The sequence below is a fragment of the Hippoglossus hippoglossus genome, chromosome 4 (assembly GCF_009819705.1).
Source record: "Hippoglossus hippoglossus isolate fHipHip1 chromosome 4, fHipHip1.pri, whole genome shotgun sequence".
In the NCBI taxonomy this organism is placed as follows: domain Eukaryota; kingdom Metazoa; phylum Chordata; class Actinopteri; order Pleuronectiformes; family Pleuronectidae; genus Hippoglossus; species Hippoglossus hippoglossus.
The window spans coordinates 9572287-9587365 of NC_047154.1; the positions used below are offsets into that span (position 1 = coordinate 9572287).

General features: G+C 42.4%; 1 protein-coding gene across 1 annotated transcript in view; it reads left to right on the plus strand.

Moving 5' to 3' along the window:
- The first annotated feature begins 1748 nt into the window (after window positions 1–1748).
- yjefn3 (YjeF N-terminal domain containing 3) overlaps window positions 1749–15079 on the plus strand; it is a 42771-nt gene continuing 29440 nt past the window's right edge. The window contains exon 1 of the mRNA XM_034582511.1: window positions 1749–2212. Within this exon, the coding sequence (XP_034438402.1) occupies window positions 2145–2212 (68 nt within the window). The 5' untranslated portion in view covers window positions 1749–2144. The remainder of the gene's footprint in view (window positions 2213–15079) is intronic.

Below are 15079 nucleotides of genomic sequence, written 5' to 3' on the forward strand. Positions count from 1 at the left end.
AGCACTTTGTAACCTTGTTTGGATAAGTGCTATACAAATAAAGTTGTTAAACTTTTGAAGATTAACTAAATCTGCATATCTCTTAATCAGCATCACCTGAACTACTCGCCTCATTAAACATTTAGTGCCGGCTGAGAACAGACCATTTGTATGAAAACATCTGTTTAAAATCTGGATTATTCTTCTGATATGTATTACACATATTACACAGTCATAGAGACCTGTCTCTGAAATATGCCGGATTTTTCTCATCAAAATCCACAAATTATTCCCTGAGAAATTTAAGAAAATGCTGAAAAACCGCTCTGTATCGCAGGGTGACGAGACATATTCCAGGACCTTCCCCTTTGAACGGATCTGCACCAACATTTAATGGGTTCTTCCCAGACCCATGTCCCATCGTTTCCCCAACTTTAGTGGGAATCCTTTCAGTAGTTTTCTGTTGCTTACCACCCAACAACAAAACAAACCAAAAACCATGCAAGAACAGCTAATAGGAGCAATTTAAAAACAAGGGATACATTAAAATAGCAGTTGTATCTACAATGCAATCAGGATTGCACATTGAAAGATATTCACAGTAACTTGCAACAACCAGTAGTGTGGTTTTACTGTGTGATGACAATAAAACATCAGTGTTATTCAGTAGGAGGAGATGAGTTCTGCTTACCTTTTATTGTTTGATGTGATAAGAATCATGTTCCTTTCTGCAGGTTACATTACTTACTTCTCCAATATTTAGTCTTTTATTCTCCTGGATCGAGACCTGAGCTCTTCAGTCGATCCAAACCCTCAGAGCCTCTGTAGATTCTGTACAAAACTCATAGGTTGTTTTCAAGTCGGTCTTAAATCAACACTCACACAACACACAGCTCTTACAGTGAGTTCCGTCCCATATCTCTGCCATTTACTCTCAGGGATTCTCTCAATTCTTTGAATTTATAATTCTTCCAAATTTTTATAATTCTTGGTTTTGTATTGGAGTCAACATCTTCGTCAGGCCGCTGTTCTAAAACCAATTTCCCTGATTGTCTCATTTTGTTAATGGCTTTTTTACAGCCTCTCGGCAATGACTGCCTGTAAACTGTAATAGCAGTCTCTAATTCCTAGGTGGCAGAGTGTACCAACAGTACATTGCACCTGTGTTTTTCTGCTGTTGTCCTCGCAGGAATTCCATCTTCCCACCAGGTTAAGTTGTGTAACCTGGTAGAAAGACAATAACTGACCCTCCAACGTGCGATACAAAACTACGTCTGTTGGTGGAGCTGTAACGAGTTGTCATGGTTCCTTTCTTTTTCATTTTCTATTTATGTAACAGTGTCTTGTGATCCTGTTGAAGCTGCGTAGTGTGCATGAGGCAATAATTCAAACCAATCCAGTCGAATCACGGTGATCCTGTTTCCTTTGTGTGGACCCTTTCACATCATCCATCATTTGTGCTGCAGCTTTAAAGGGTTGCTGGGCACCCACTCAGGTGCTATGGTGTTGTTATCATGTCAAGGTAATGGGCTTCACATATACCTCCCACCACCGTATGAGGTGATGGTGATTTCACCGAGGAGTCAAGTGTTTCCTCACTCTGATGCCTGCTCTACTTTCTACATCAAGGGATCCTTCTAACACCGAGGAATGTGTGTGTTTGTGTGAATTGGAGGGAAGGGAGGTGGGTGGTATAGGGTGGGTGGGTGGGTGGGGGGTTGCACCCTGGATGACTGAACGGCTGAGATTCGCGGCAGCCTGAGCCAATCGGCCGGCGTGCACGGTGCCTCCTGATTCTTAATTGGCTGTCTTTCCCCGGCGAGCTCAGCTGATCCAGAGATCCAGCTGGTTTTATCAGAGAAAGAGCTGGGGCCACAGGGGAGAAGAGAGGTAGAGAGGCAGAGAGACAGAGAGGCAGAGAGACAGAGAGACAGAGAGGCAGAGAGGCAGTGACACAGAGGCAAGATTCAGTGTGGAGCAGCCAGTAATTATCTTCCTGTGTCTGGACCAATCAAAAGCCACAGCCCATTTACATTCTCAGTGTATTCCCAGGAAAAGAAAAAGGAGAGGCAGAGGCAGAGAGGAGAGCAACGGAAGTGTTTTCTCTGAAGCGACACAGCTCTTCCCTTCTCACATTTGCTCAGACGGTGCTGGCTTGAACACACATGGACAAGATGAACCACAGCTCAGCCGAGGCAGAGGCTGAGACCATAGAACCGCTGCGTTACCTCAGGTAGGCACCTGCCCACGTCTGCTGCATCTCTCCCATCCTCTCACCGCTCATCTGCTCCACTGCTCCTCACTCCAACTCCATGCTGTTTGTGTCCCACGCAGTTTGAGCATATTGCTTCCAAATCAATGCACTTGTGCGGAAAGAGTGAAAATAGTGGCGGGCAGAATTAGAGAGGAGGGACATCCAGGTCGAGTTGTGCAGCACCCGACAGAACTCTTAATTTGAGCAGACTGCTGGAGTCAGAGCAAACTTTAAATGGTGATGTCAGAGGGAATAACGAGAGACTTCACTAATACGTGTGGTGATAATGAAGATGATTGTAATGATGCCTGCAGAAATATGTCGGTCCACACCAGGAACATCTCATCTGCTTTGCCGGTCTTGGATTTTCTTAATTATTCCCCTTCCACTCCACTGAAGCCTCAAATTGCATTACACTTATGAGCTGTTATTGAGTTAGGAGCTCGTGTTCAATTTAGCAATATCAGGCCACATATGACCGGCCAAGAGATTCAGTGTCTCTGTGGAGGAATAATTAGTTTTGTTATGCAACTGAAGGTTATTGTGTTTGTGCCCCCCGGGCTGCGTCTGTAGGGCCAGGTTTACCTTCACAGTCAAATCTTTGAATATGAGAGAGAAAAAGAGGGATGTATTTATAATGTGACTGTGTGCTGCTGTACATTCAATGTACCCAAACACAGGGAAATTGTTTTATTTTATTCCTTTGACACACAAACTGCACATCCACAAACTAACTGAACAGTCGTCACTGTCAAACTTTTGACAAAATACAGCTCAAGTAACAATGTGTTCTACAGACATTCAAGAAAGATGCACAAAAAAGGTTTTTGGTCATTTTTGTATGGATAATAATAACAAACTTTATTAACAGTAACAGATTTACATATTCAAAATGAGAAAGTGTAGCCAAACAATAGGAAGAAAGTAAATAGGGAAACAATAGGACAGCGTTAAAGCACAAATACAAAATAATAATAACTAAACAGTAGCTAATTTCTTTTTTCAGTTTTTACCACAGTCGGAATTTGCTGATGCATTTGCTGCATCACCCCTGATGTTATGACAAAACAACCTTTGACGTTAATGAAAAAGTAATATGTATAACCAAACAAATATAATTTATATAATTTATATATAAATATATCGCTCAAAACTAAATGTAAATAAATAGCCTCAAGTGATGTCAATGGTTGCAGTGACCGGTTTAAAGACTAAAAGTTTGAAAAATTAAAAAAGAATAATCTGCAGGTGATGAAGGTGTGAGTTAACGTGACCTCAGTGGATCGCTCTGCGTCTTAAAGCTTAAAGCTTAAAGCCAAATTATCCGCCAGTAGCATCACTCACTCCAATCTGTGAACACATTGTCAGTAACGTTTATATATAGGTACCAGGTTTTGACAAGGAGAGAGGGGAATATAAACACAGAATATGTATAAATGAATCTGTAACCATGGTGACATTTGTGGCTGTCTCCCAGATAGGTAATGGTGTGATAGCCTATGAAACGGCACAGGACAGCGGTGCATACCAAACCCAGTTAATAGTGTTATTCTGCAGTGTGGTGACAGGATTAGAGTGTGAAGGCCTGGATGCTTTGTGGCCTTGGTGTTTTTGACTCTGCCGACTCTGCTGGTAATTGGGTGTGTTGTCAATCAGGAGGAAAGAACTCAACTCCAAATAGGAGGATAGTTATCTTCCCGTTCGGTTGATCACTATATAGAAAATCACTGTGTGAGCACCAGGTTTATTTTACAGTGTGTGTGTGTGTGTGTGTGTGTGTGTGTGTGTGTGTGTGTGTGTGTGTGTGTGTGTGTGTGTGTGTGTGTGTGTGTATGTGTGTGTGTGTGTGCACGCTGCCTAAAGCAACTTCATACAGAAAACACAGAACCTCCACAGTGTGTGACGTAGCTCTTCACACTCACTGATTTTACTGCTCTCAGCTCCTGACATCTGTCTATTTCACTTGTACCGTGTTATTGCCATGTCAGTCAATGTGTGTACCTATGTGTTAAATCTATAATCAATAATCTCAATCAATCAGTAATCACACCCTTTGTGTTGCCTGCATTTACATCCCCCTCCATGTGTGTCAGCATCAGGATCTATGCATGCAAACGGGTGAACTTGTATATCCTTCACACATGCAATTAATCCTGTTTTAAATTATTACTAAATGTTGTATAGATACAGTAGCCTGTACAATCTGCTGTCATAGCAACCTGTTGAGGCAAACACTTGGTGAGGAGTTTAAGAACAAAGGGGAAAAAGGATGTAATTAGTGTCTGGGACTTGAAGCTCTATCACTTCTGTAAAACAGAGGACAACATGAGCCCTGATAGAGCTTTATATTGATCTGTTATAATTGTATAGACAATGTAAGTAATGTCTTCGCCACAAGCGACGGAAACCTGTCAATCTAATGCACGAAAATGTCAATATGTGACGATCCTGCTGTTTTAAAGTGGCTTTTAAAGATTCAAATTTCACCACTCATCTTCCACACCGCTGTGGAGTTACAGATTAAACACGCACATGCCTGATATCACTCAGACAAAGAGAAAATAAATTGAATTCACTCCTGGAATGAAAATGAATTTCCCCACACTGCATATACTCTTTTACACCCCAGGTTAAAATGCAGGTGAGACGAGGCACCACTTGTTCTGAGCTGGTGAGGACTTGGCCTTGGCCTTGGAACAGTCTTTGCCTGTGCACTGTCTGAAAGTTAGGATGAGTAAAATGCAGAGGGGAAACTGTATGAATTATTCAGGTAAATAAAGTGCCTCTACCTCTGTTTCCAAAAGGGTAACCCCCCCCCCCCCCCCCCCCCCCTGTCTACATCTCACCACTGCAAGTTGTTTGGTTGTATCTGTGTTTTCTTCCTCCTTCTGTCGAATAACAGAAAAATATTGCCGTCCTAACAGCGGGGGAACACCTGAAAACGTCTGACTACAAAAGCCTGAATGTTTTCCGAGCCACTCTGGGTGTAGAAACTCAGAGGCATCTTTTTCTTTCGGAGTGACTCAACAAATGGTTTCACATCTGCCGGCACAATACGCCGCATTTGTTCAAACCTAAGCATAAACTGGGTGGTGTGATGCTCTTTTCCCTCTCCTCTGCTCTCTGCTCTGACAGTGACGAATGTTCTGGCTCTGTGGTCCACATTTCCCCCTTTAGCCCACCACACCTGAGGTCTGAGATATGTTCCTCTGACTCGATCTGATTTGCCTTCACGTCTCTCCCCTAGACATTGCATATTGGCATTATTGTTATTTCTTTGGCTTGCATCCCTCGTCTCAGATCCCCGCCACCCATTCCCATGTTGGCAGCTCCATTTGCTTGTGTGACAGCTCAGCCATTTATGGGCCTAAATGTAATGACTGGGATGGATGCAGAGAGGGAGAACAGAGGCGAGCGGTGCTTTGCTGCCAGTGCACTGTGTGTCCATAATTTCCCTCCTCCATGTAAATCAGATTAGCTGTTAAGAATTCTCCATTACAGTGTTTGAGAGTGGAGCACGAGGAGGAGAGGGAGGTTGAAAGGGAGGCAGGACGACGACTGATGCCTGCTTCCATGGGAATTATAGCGTCTACAATTTGTCTGCCATTTCTAACCTTTGCCTCGTAAGCAGCACTGTGAGAAGGTAAAGTGTGCGATAACGTGATCAAAGATGTAACCAGACAGCTTAAGTGCATTCACACAAAATGATTAAATTACTGCGAGAACCTAACTTAAGGTATGGGGGTTAGATTATAACATTTTATATGGTTTACAGCCTCAGTCGTTCTCTGGTAATAAGAGCTAAGAGTCTTCAGTGAGGCTGAGGCTCATTCACTAACCCCTACTTAATACTGGGACCTTTATGTGGACCAGTATATTTCAATCAGGAGAGACTTGATTCTCAATTTAACGATGTTTATTTGGACAAACGCACAGAAGTAATGTGAATGTTTACAGTCTTTGGCATTTCAGACCCCTGTGAGATGTCATCAGGATTAGAAGGGGGTGGAGCAAAGCATCGAACAGGAATACCCCCCCCGGGGTCTAGACACTGGTGGTGGTCCATCAGTCAATCGATTGTTTTGGATGGCCCATATTCGTGAGAATTGTCCTATTGCACTTCGCCAATTGTGACATGCTCTGCCCTTAACCCTCAACAAGAGTAAGGAAAAACTACAAAAACCTTTTTGACAGGAAAAAACGTAGAAACCTCAGGAAGAGCCGCATGCGAGGGATCCCTCTTCCAGGACGGACAGAAGTACAATGGATGCCACGAGTAATAGGTATATTGTCAAGCAGTCTTGATGATTTTTTAGTCCGCGATCAGCTGCCACCATGATCGGGTGCCGCCGTAATCCACGATCCATTGTCATGATCCACTGATACTATTGGGATCCATCATCAAGGTCCATGATCGCTGCCGACACAATACGATCAGTTGAGGTCGGGATCCAGTAGAGGTGATGAATGTTCTGCTGGAGACTGGAGGAGATCGGGGTGGAGGAGGGGTTATGCGCGTCACTGAAAGACGGCTGACTGCGGAAGAGAGGAGAAGGGATTTTTAAAGTTTGACAGGTGCTGAATGATTGGCTGAAAGAGACCGCGGCCGACCTGATTAGACATTTAGGAACGCCCACAATCAGCTGATTAATATGCAGGTTAGGTCTTCATTACTGAACTTACGCTAGCTTCATAATGAGCTCATCGGCAAAAGAAGAAAACTGTTTGATACACTTCTCATTTTCTCTGCGCCTGTGAAACGAAATGTAATGTAATGCATGTCATTTGTTGAAGCCATGTTCAATTTTAGACACAACCCTATAGAGATTCACACACACACACACCAAGACATACAGATGTTGTTTCTCTATTTGCAAACTTCCATACTTACACTTGCTACTTGCTATTTTTAGTGCATACGCGCATTCACAGTGACAAGAATGATGATATGGTATATATAAAAAAATATAAGAACGATAATATGCAGTGCACCCAAATACATGGTGCACTCTAAACAGTGAAACATAAAACTACGGACTGGCTTCGTAGAGGAAGAGGAGGGACCACCAGATATTCTTAAATGTGTGAAGATGGCAGTTGAGGTAGGATGACACAGAGTCAAGTAAGCAACTATAACAAAATTCAACAATCCATGTGGAGGCTCTTGAATTTCCAGCTTCCTGGAGGCTCTGAAGGAAAAGTGGATCACCAAATTAGAGGAGTCTTCCCCAGGGAGTCGTGAATGACATATTTCTGTCAAATCGGGGGAATTGACTCACCGACAACGTTCCCACAGTGTGGCTTCAAAGAGCCTGTATACGTTCTTTAATGTGGAAGCTATGCAGCAGGTTTGCAGCAGCAGATGATTGGATGCTTCTACTGCTCACTTCAGCCCTTTAACCTGTTATACTGCACAACATCTATTGCATTCTTCAGCACACACACACACACACATAAAAAAGACATAAACTCCCCAGCTCTGCAGCGCATTCCTGTTTGCTGACACTCTTAAATGTGTCGTGGTGTGACTGGGCCGTTGTTTTCCTTCAGATCCCAGTCTCTTTCCAAAGGTATGAAAGTCCTCAAAACGCTCAGCGCGGAAAGGGGCTTTCATTTGTCTCAGTGAGACAGAGCACGGCGTTATTATTAGGAACACACCATTATTCCATTTGGCAGGCCCAAACTGTGCTTTAATTAACTCCTGCGGATCAAACTCATGTTATTTAAATGTGATCTTTTCATATTCTAATAATGTTTCCAGAGATACTTTCTGGCTCTCCTTGCTCTGTTAAATTTGTTTTGCTCTTCATGGTATTTGTTCATAAAATATCGGCAAGGAACTTAGTGAGGAAAACAAGGAACAATGCCAAAGCCTTTTTTCCTCGAAGCAGCCTTCTGGAAGTTGAACGTTCAGTGAGACATATTAAATCGGATTCACTAAATCGTAGCATGTGTAAATGTGTGAGCTTCTGTGCATGTGTGGGACGAGCGTGTGTGTGTTTGTTTACATCCTGAGATGATAAAATGTGTGCGACCGAATGTGCGTAGACCGGACGCATTGTCATTGTGTGAGGGCTTTTGTTGAAGTATTTTGTTTACCGCGCTGCGCTTGGACGGCTGACAGGAAACAGAGACCAAAGGAAAGAAGACAGAGAGAGGGATTATAGGAGGGTGTGTGTGTGTGTGTGTGTGTGTGTGTGTGTGTGTGTGTGTGTGTGTGTGTGTGTGTGTGTGTGTGTGTGTGTGTGTGTGTGTGTGTGTGTGTGTGTGTGTAGATGAGGGTGGTGGTTGCTAGTAGAGGTTTTTTTTTTTAATTATGTTGTGAATTGCAGCCCTGTCGCATTTGTGCTTCTCTTTCCATTACAATAATAAAGAGGAGATTTGAAGAAGAACACTTGAGGTGGCTCCACGGCGATTGCTTTAAACCTTAGCAGTGTAAAACACAGGCTCCTCCAGAATAAGAGAGAGTGTGTGTGTGTGTGTGTGTGTGTGTGTGTGTGTGTGTGTGTGTGTGTGTGTGTGTGTGTGTGTGTGTGTGTGTGTGTGTGTGTGTGTGTGTGTGTACAGCTGATCATACGAAATCAGCTGTACACAGTAATATGTATATATTAATGATAATGATGTCACACCTCTGAGTTAAATTAGTTTCCCTACGAGCTCTGGCCTTGTTTTGAATTATTGATTGAAACTGTGGCATGATTTGAGGAATTGATTCCGTTGATTGGCTACTGGCTTCGTTCCCAAACCGTGGCTGTGCACTGTGCACGTGCACGGGCATTTGCGTCGCAGTGGCTTTAGCAGTGACAGGATTGATTCATCACGTCCCGTCTGGAGCACAGTGACAGAAAATTCAACGGTGATGGCGGCTTTAAAATTCATTTATTCTAAGAATTAAGTGACAGGCAGGCCTTCAATCTTTCAAATGGACCATGAGCAGACTTTGTATTAAGAGATATCCAGGAATTTAGTCTCCATCAAACCAATCCATCGCCACATTCTTTCAGAATGCCTTTCATTTTTCCATTCCCCAATAACCCTTCCAGTATATCTCGCTGGCAACATGATGAACTGATATTGTGAGCAGGCGCAGGTTTTATAACCACCGCTGTTCTATAGTTTTTTGGTAACCTTGCTTGTTTGTCTGTAATATAGTGGAGCGTAAAGAAGTAACAAAGTAAGAAACATGTTGCACAACTTGTAGAAAGTTAATGAATCACTGTCCGGGAAACAGTGAAATAAAACCTTTCCCATTTCTTCTTCACCTCTTAGTTTGGACAAATTGTGAGGAAAACATTTACATGGAACAAGCCAATGTTCTTCCAAAATATGACATCTCAATTATGAATATTTATGTGACATTAATTAGCCGTTAATTGTGTTTTAAAATCCTCAACACACAAAGCACATTAAAGCAGGTTCATCGTTTTTTGAAATGAATTAAAATAGTTAAACGGACAGATAGTCTGCTCTATTAGATACCGGTCCATTTTAATATTTGTGCAGTTTATTGTTATCAACAGCCTGCTATTAGCAGGAAGTGCTCATTAGCTCCTCAGTGGAAGCACAGCTTAAAAAATGTCACTCCAAACTTTTTACAGTGAATGGTTTAGTGTTAGTCAAACCCCTGTTCTTTTTCAACACATTGTTCCAAATGGTAAAAGTAAACACAATAACATACGATAAAGAGAAACACTTGGCTATAGTCTCATAAGTCAATCTCCTCCTACGTTCTTCACTTTTTTCTCATGTCTGAAAACAGCTTGGACTTCATGTAAGTATGTGCGTGGATGTTTCAGAAGTTGAAATCGCCCCTGGGGGCTCCTCCCACTCCATCGTGACGACATCTCGAGAGCAAGGTGGAAAGGGGAGACTCTTGAACACTGTCCACTTCTAATCTCAGTATTTCCAGTGGTGTCAGATTTTCGTTCTTCACATGGATTCTTCAGTGACACAAATATTTCCACTGTAGTATGACACAGTAGACATCATTTTTCTCACATGATGGACATTGCGTCTCCTTTTTACACCAAAAACTCTCCGCCTTTAATTCCCTCCCTTTAAACTGACAGGGGTCAGGGCTGTTCCGAGGATTGTGAATAAAAGGAGAAATGTTCTCATGGCGACAGAATGGAAGCGATGCCGACGAGCATCTGGCCGTATGTGGCCCCTGCTGGAAAAATCCATTTGGAGAGAGGGAGAGGAAGATGCTGAGAGACCAAAATAGAGAGTTGAGAGGAGGAAGAAAAAACTGTCAGTGGGTGAGGACCAGTAACCTGATAATAAGATCCGGGGGGGGTGTCTTAGCACTAGTTCACTCTTCTGTCAGCCGTCGCCACTTGTCCCTTTTGCAGCAGCTGCCATAGAAACCAACCTCTGCCATAACCCAGCGAGAGATGCTGCCTGTGCGACTGAGACGCACACAGGTGATGGGGACGCAGGTTGAATCTGGGTTCGCTGCATAGGTTTTCATCACAATATTTTTTTGTGTGAGAGAGTGTGTTAGTGATAAAATTGCTTCAGTCCCAGTAGAACATGATTGAAAATGAAATTGAATTGGTAGAAAGAGAGGGAGAGACACAATAAACAGCAAGGATTGGACTCTTAATATAAATTCTAATGCGCCTTTTTCCCCCTGTGTCTTTGTGTCTCCGCTTGTATACGTCCTTCCTGTGTGTGTGTGTGTGTGTGTGTGTGTGTGTGTGTGTGTGTGTGGGTGTGTGTGTGTCAGTTGTGTCGCTGTGTGCTTGCAGGCAGCAATGCTCTCCCACTTTTCAGTAATTGGGTTCACGTGTCTTGCTCTGTTGAGTCCTGATTGTGGTTCTGTTTTGTTTCTCCTCGGAGGAACACCGTCGCAGAATTCTGATTATGCAAATGCCTCATCTTTTCTTTCATATAGCTGCGTTGTTGTTGTTTACCATGTCCAGCCTGCTTTCTGGTGGATTATATAAAGGTAATTAAAGATGCCCTTTTGAAACTCAACAAAATACTGGGAGAACAATGATGTGCAAAATGAATTAGCTTCATGCACGTTTTATGTATTGATTATATAACGTGCTCACAGGAAACCATTATTTTTTTTATTTGCAAAGGCTGATTATGACTAAGGACAGAAGAACACCCCATAATTACACGCTGCAATTATTTAGGCCTTTAATGACAAAAAGATTTGTTGAGACATTTGGGGTTTATCCTTGCCTAGCAACGCCTCTCAGCCCAGGTCTGTTTTTTTTCAGTCCTATTTCTGGCACCTGTAATGAGACATCCAGTCGAAATGCTGGGCAATTCTTTTCTCCTGGATGCAATGATGGATAGCTGCTGAGGCTAGACTCCCCGGTGGCCTGCGAGCCAGCGGGTTAATGGTGATGCTGGGAGAGGCATGTGGTGAGAAAGACAGCAACCTGGAGAGCCAGACAGATGAATCAACAGACAATCAACTAAATGTTTACGTGGAGAGAGCAGATCAAGACCCCGGGGAGAAGAGGAATATGGGCAGGAGAGAAATTGAGAGAAGCAGAGACACTGAAAGACTGACAGGAGTTCGGCTTTTATTTTTATATAACTCTACTGCTCTATGAGGTCAAATCAATTTATGTTTACTTTGTGTTCCTCCGACAACAGAAAATTTGATTTCTATGCTCCCACTATTTGATAATTATTAATGATAACAAGTTTCTGCAGTTTTTCTGGATTCATGTCGGCTCCACTGTCATTAGTAAATGTTTGCCATAATTATAAGACACAGAGTGGGTGGCACTAAAATTGGCAACACGCTTCTCAGGAAGCTTTTCATGCAACACAACCAAGACATAATTATTGTCGGGCTTTAGAAAACGACTGAGGAGGAAGAGAACATGACAAAAAAAAGGAAAACATTCATCTATGAGCAGGAAGTAAAGACATAAGGTTTCACTTCACACCAGGTTGCCTGAGTACTGCCTGTATATGGTTGTCATACCGAGCATCCGGTAATTCAACGTGAAGTTTGGAGGATTGAGCTTGTACTCATAGAACCTGGGTTACAATGTGTAACCTTCTCCCCAGGTCTAATCACAAGTGCTTGTTAAATAGAAGAATAGTTTTCCTCCCACATCTTTCTGAAATTGAAGGACGGTCTGTGGACAAGATTTTGGGGCTGGAAGCTTTCTGGTTTCCTCTTTCTAGTTTGAGCAGGATTTGGCTGCCCGCAGGAAAACAGCCCTTGTGGAGAGCAAAAGAGGCGAAACACATTGACTGAAATTCATTGATCTGCATACATATGCAAATAGCAGTTAATGGAGATTAGCCAAAATGACGTCTGGACCTGAAACCTTTACAAAAAGTATCACTGTTTGTGTTAAGTAAGGATAAACATGTTCGTCCTTCCTGTGCATTGATGTTGGTTAGTCCACAAGGCAATGAAAACTCCTGCAAGGACGACACTGGGGCTTACACGATGTGTGTGCACTCATCAACTGCTGTGGTTTGCATTCCCCAGCAGAGGAGGTTGTGTGGGTTGTAGCACGGACCACGCTGAGAGCTTTACAGCTTCTAGTGGCTTCAATAGAGCAAAAACAGTGGAGCCACACTGCTGTTGACCCAGCACAACACCAGGCTGTGACTCTTGGTAGGATGCAGCACTCTTGGGAAATGGCCAAACTGTTCAAATCAATTGGACCACCCACAGTACCACAAGCAGGCCCTGCGTCAATCTCTCAAACACACTGTGAGGATGGATGGGTATATTAGGTAATGGGTCAAACTCTCAATGACCAGCCATCACATACTTCTACTACTATTACTGTGCTACTCACATCCACCAGCAGGGAGGTGGAGGCTGTCGGATAATTCAGTGAGACCATGCACTAACCCTATCCCTAACCCTAACCCTAACCCTAACCCTAACATAAACCTTAATCACACCCTAATTCAAGTCTTAACCCTCAAGCACCCCTTTGAAAAAGTGAAGAAGAGCAAATATGTCTTCACTTTCCCAAAATGTCCTCATCACAGGACTATGCTCAAAAATGGTCCTGACACACACGCACATACACACACACACACACACACACACACACACACACACACACACACACACACACACACACACACGATAACATATTAATGCAAAGATCTCCACCCGCTCTCACACTGATTTACCAGCCTGCGGACATAGTCTTTACTGTGACAAATTCAAACTGTGTTTGCACCTGAATCAACACTCATTGCAACACACACAGTAGATGGAATGTGGCACGCATTGAGGCACACCTGAGAGAGAGAGAGAGAGAGAGAGAGAGAGAGAGAGAGAGAGAGAGAGAGAGAGAGAGAGAGAGAGAGAGAGAGATGAGGCCTGAGGCCTGCTTTTGTTTGTTTGCTTATGTTTAGAATCATGACTTTAATAGTGAAGCTGTTGATAGTGAAATGTATCATTCAGCAAATTGCATCAAGCAAAATTATTTGTTGGATAATTATTAAAAGTGTGCTTTGTCAGATTCTTGATGTTTGTTGAGGAACTAAATCTAACTTTATACTCAACATAATGAAAATGCTATTAAATTGTAGCCCCTATTAACATGGCTGTTTATAAATAGCAGCCAGTCAGCTACATGTCTCCTACTGAGTGAAATTACTTCCAGTTTTGGAAGGAGCAATATTTATTTTCACATTTTTTTGTAAAACGTTTTTCCTGAATATTAATGTGCTTCTGTTATTAGATGAGCCAAGCACTGTTTTTCCTGATCCAATTCTTTGACATTGTTGTGTGTGTAGTGGTAGTTTAGTCATAATGTGGCAACATATTTTGTGACCATTTCACCTTTTTGTTTTAGTCAACGCCAGCCTTCTCTAAAGTGCAACCTGTTTCATTTTGGGGGTTGAGTTGGGCAATTTGCCCCCCATCATTAGTGTGGCCTATATTTAGGCCTCTTTTACTGCGATCTAGTTGAATAGAGACAATTCTTTTATATCATGCATTGTAAATAAAATCTTTATATTTTGGTAGAACACGCTCTGGTTCCAGTTTATTCGGGCTTTAGCTCATTGAGTATCACCTGGTAGATAGAAGAATGCAAGGGTTTAGATTTGTTTTTTATCTTTGGTGGAGGTATTTTTTGTCAGATGTCTAAAATAATCTGTGAACTTGTTTTCCATCTCTTTCCTTGAGAAATATATATATATATATATATATATGCACCAAACTGAAACTTGACTTCAGTTGACTGTGTTTGCTGAAATGTCTAAACTGACTAAAACTGGGCTTTTATCACAGTTCTCCGCTCTGATGAACCATCTGCTGTGAGCCACTTTGACTTCTCACTGGAGATTCTTTTGATCTGTCCTTCTCTCATTTGTGCAACACAACTCCAGAGGATAGAACCCGAGAGACGGCGGCTCACCTGTCTGTATTGCTCAGGATTTTCAGAATAAAATGTTGCCTTAACAAACAGATCAGTAGGAGGAGCTGATGTTAATTCACTTAATAATGTTCATGTCTTAATAACCCAGATGCAGAAAGAACTCTACTCTTGATCCACTCATTAAAAATTGAGGGATTCATTAATTAGTAAATACTTCTCATGCAGCTAAATTCTAACTGGAGAGATGTTTGTATTGATTTAATTCTTTTGCTGAGCTCAGCTACACGTCTCTACTTCACAAAGGATCTGATGTCTTCATTTACTTTAGAAGCATTTTATCCTAAATTAACCAAGCTCACACTCGCCCACTTGAATTTATGCCTAATATAAACTGATATTGATTTTGTCCAAAAGTTTAAATAATAAATACTCTCTGGTTCAATTTCAGGACCGCGTATCACAGACTCCACCACTGCTGCTGCCAGGCTGCAGCTGTTGAGCAAAGCTTCAT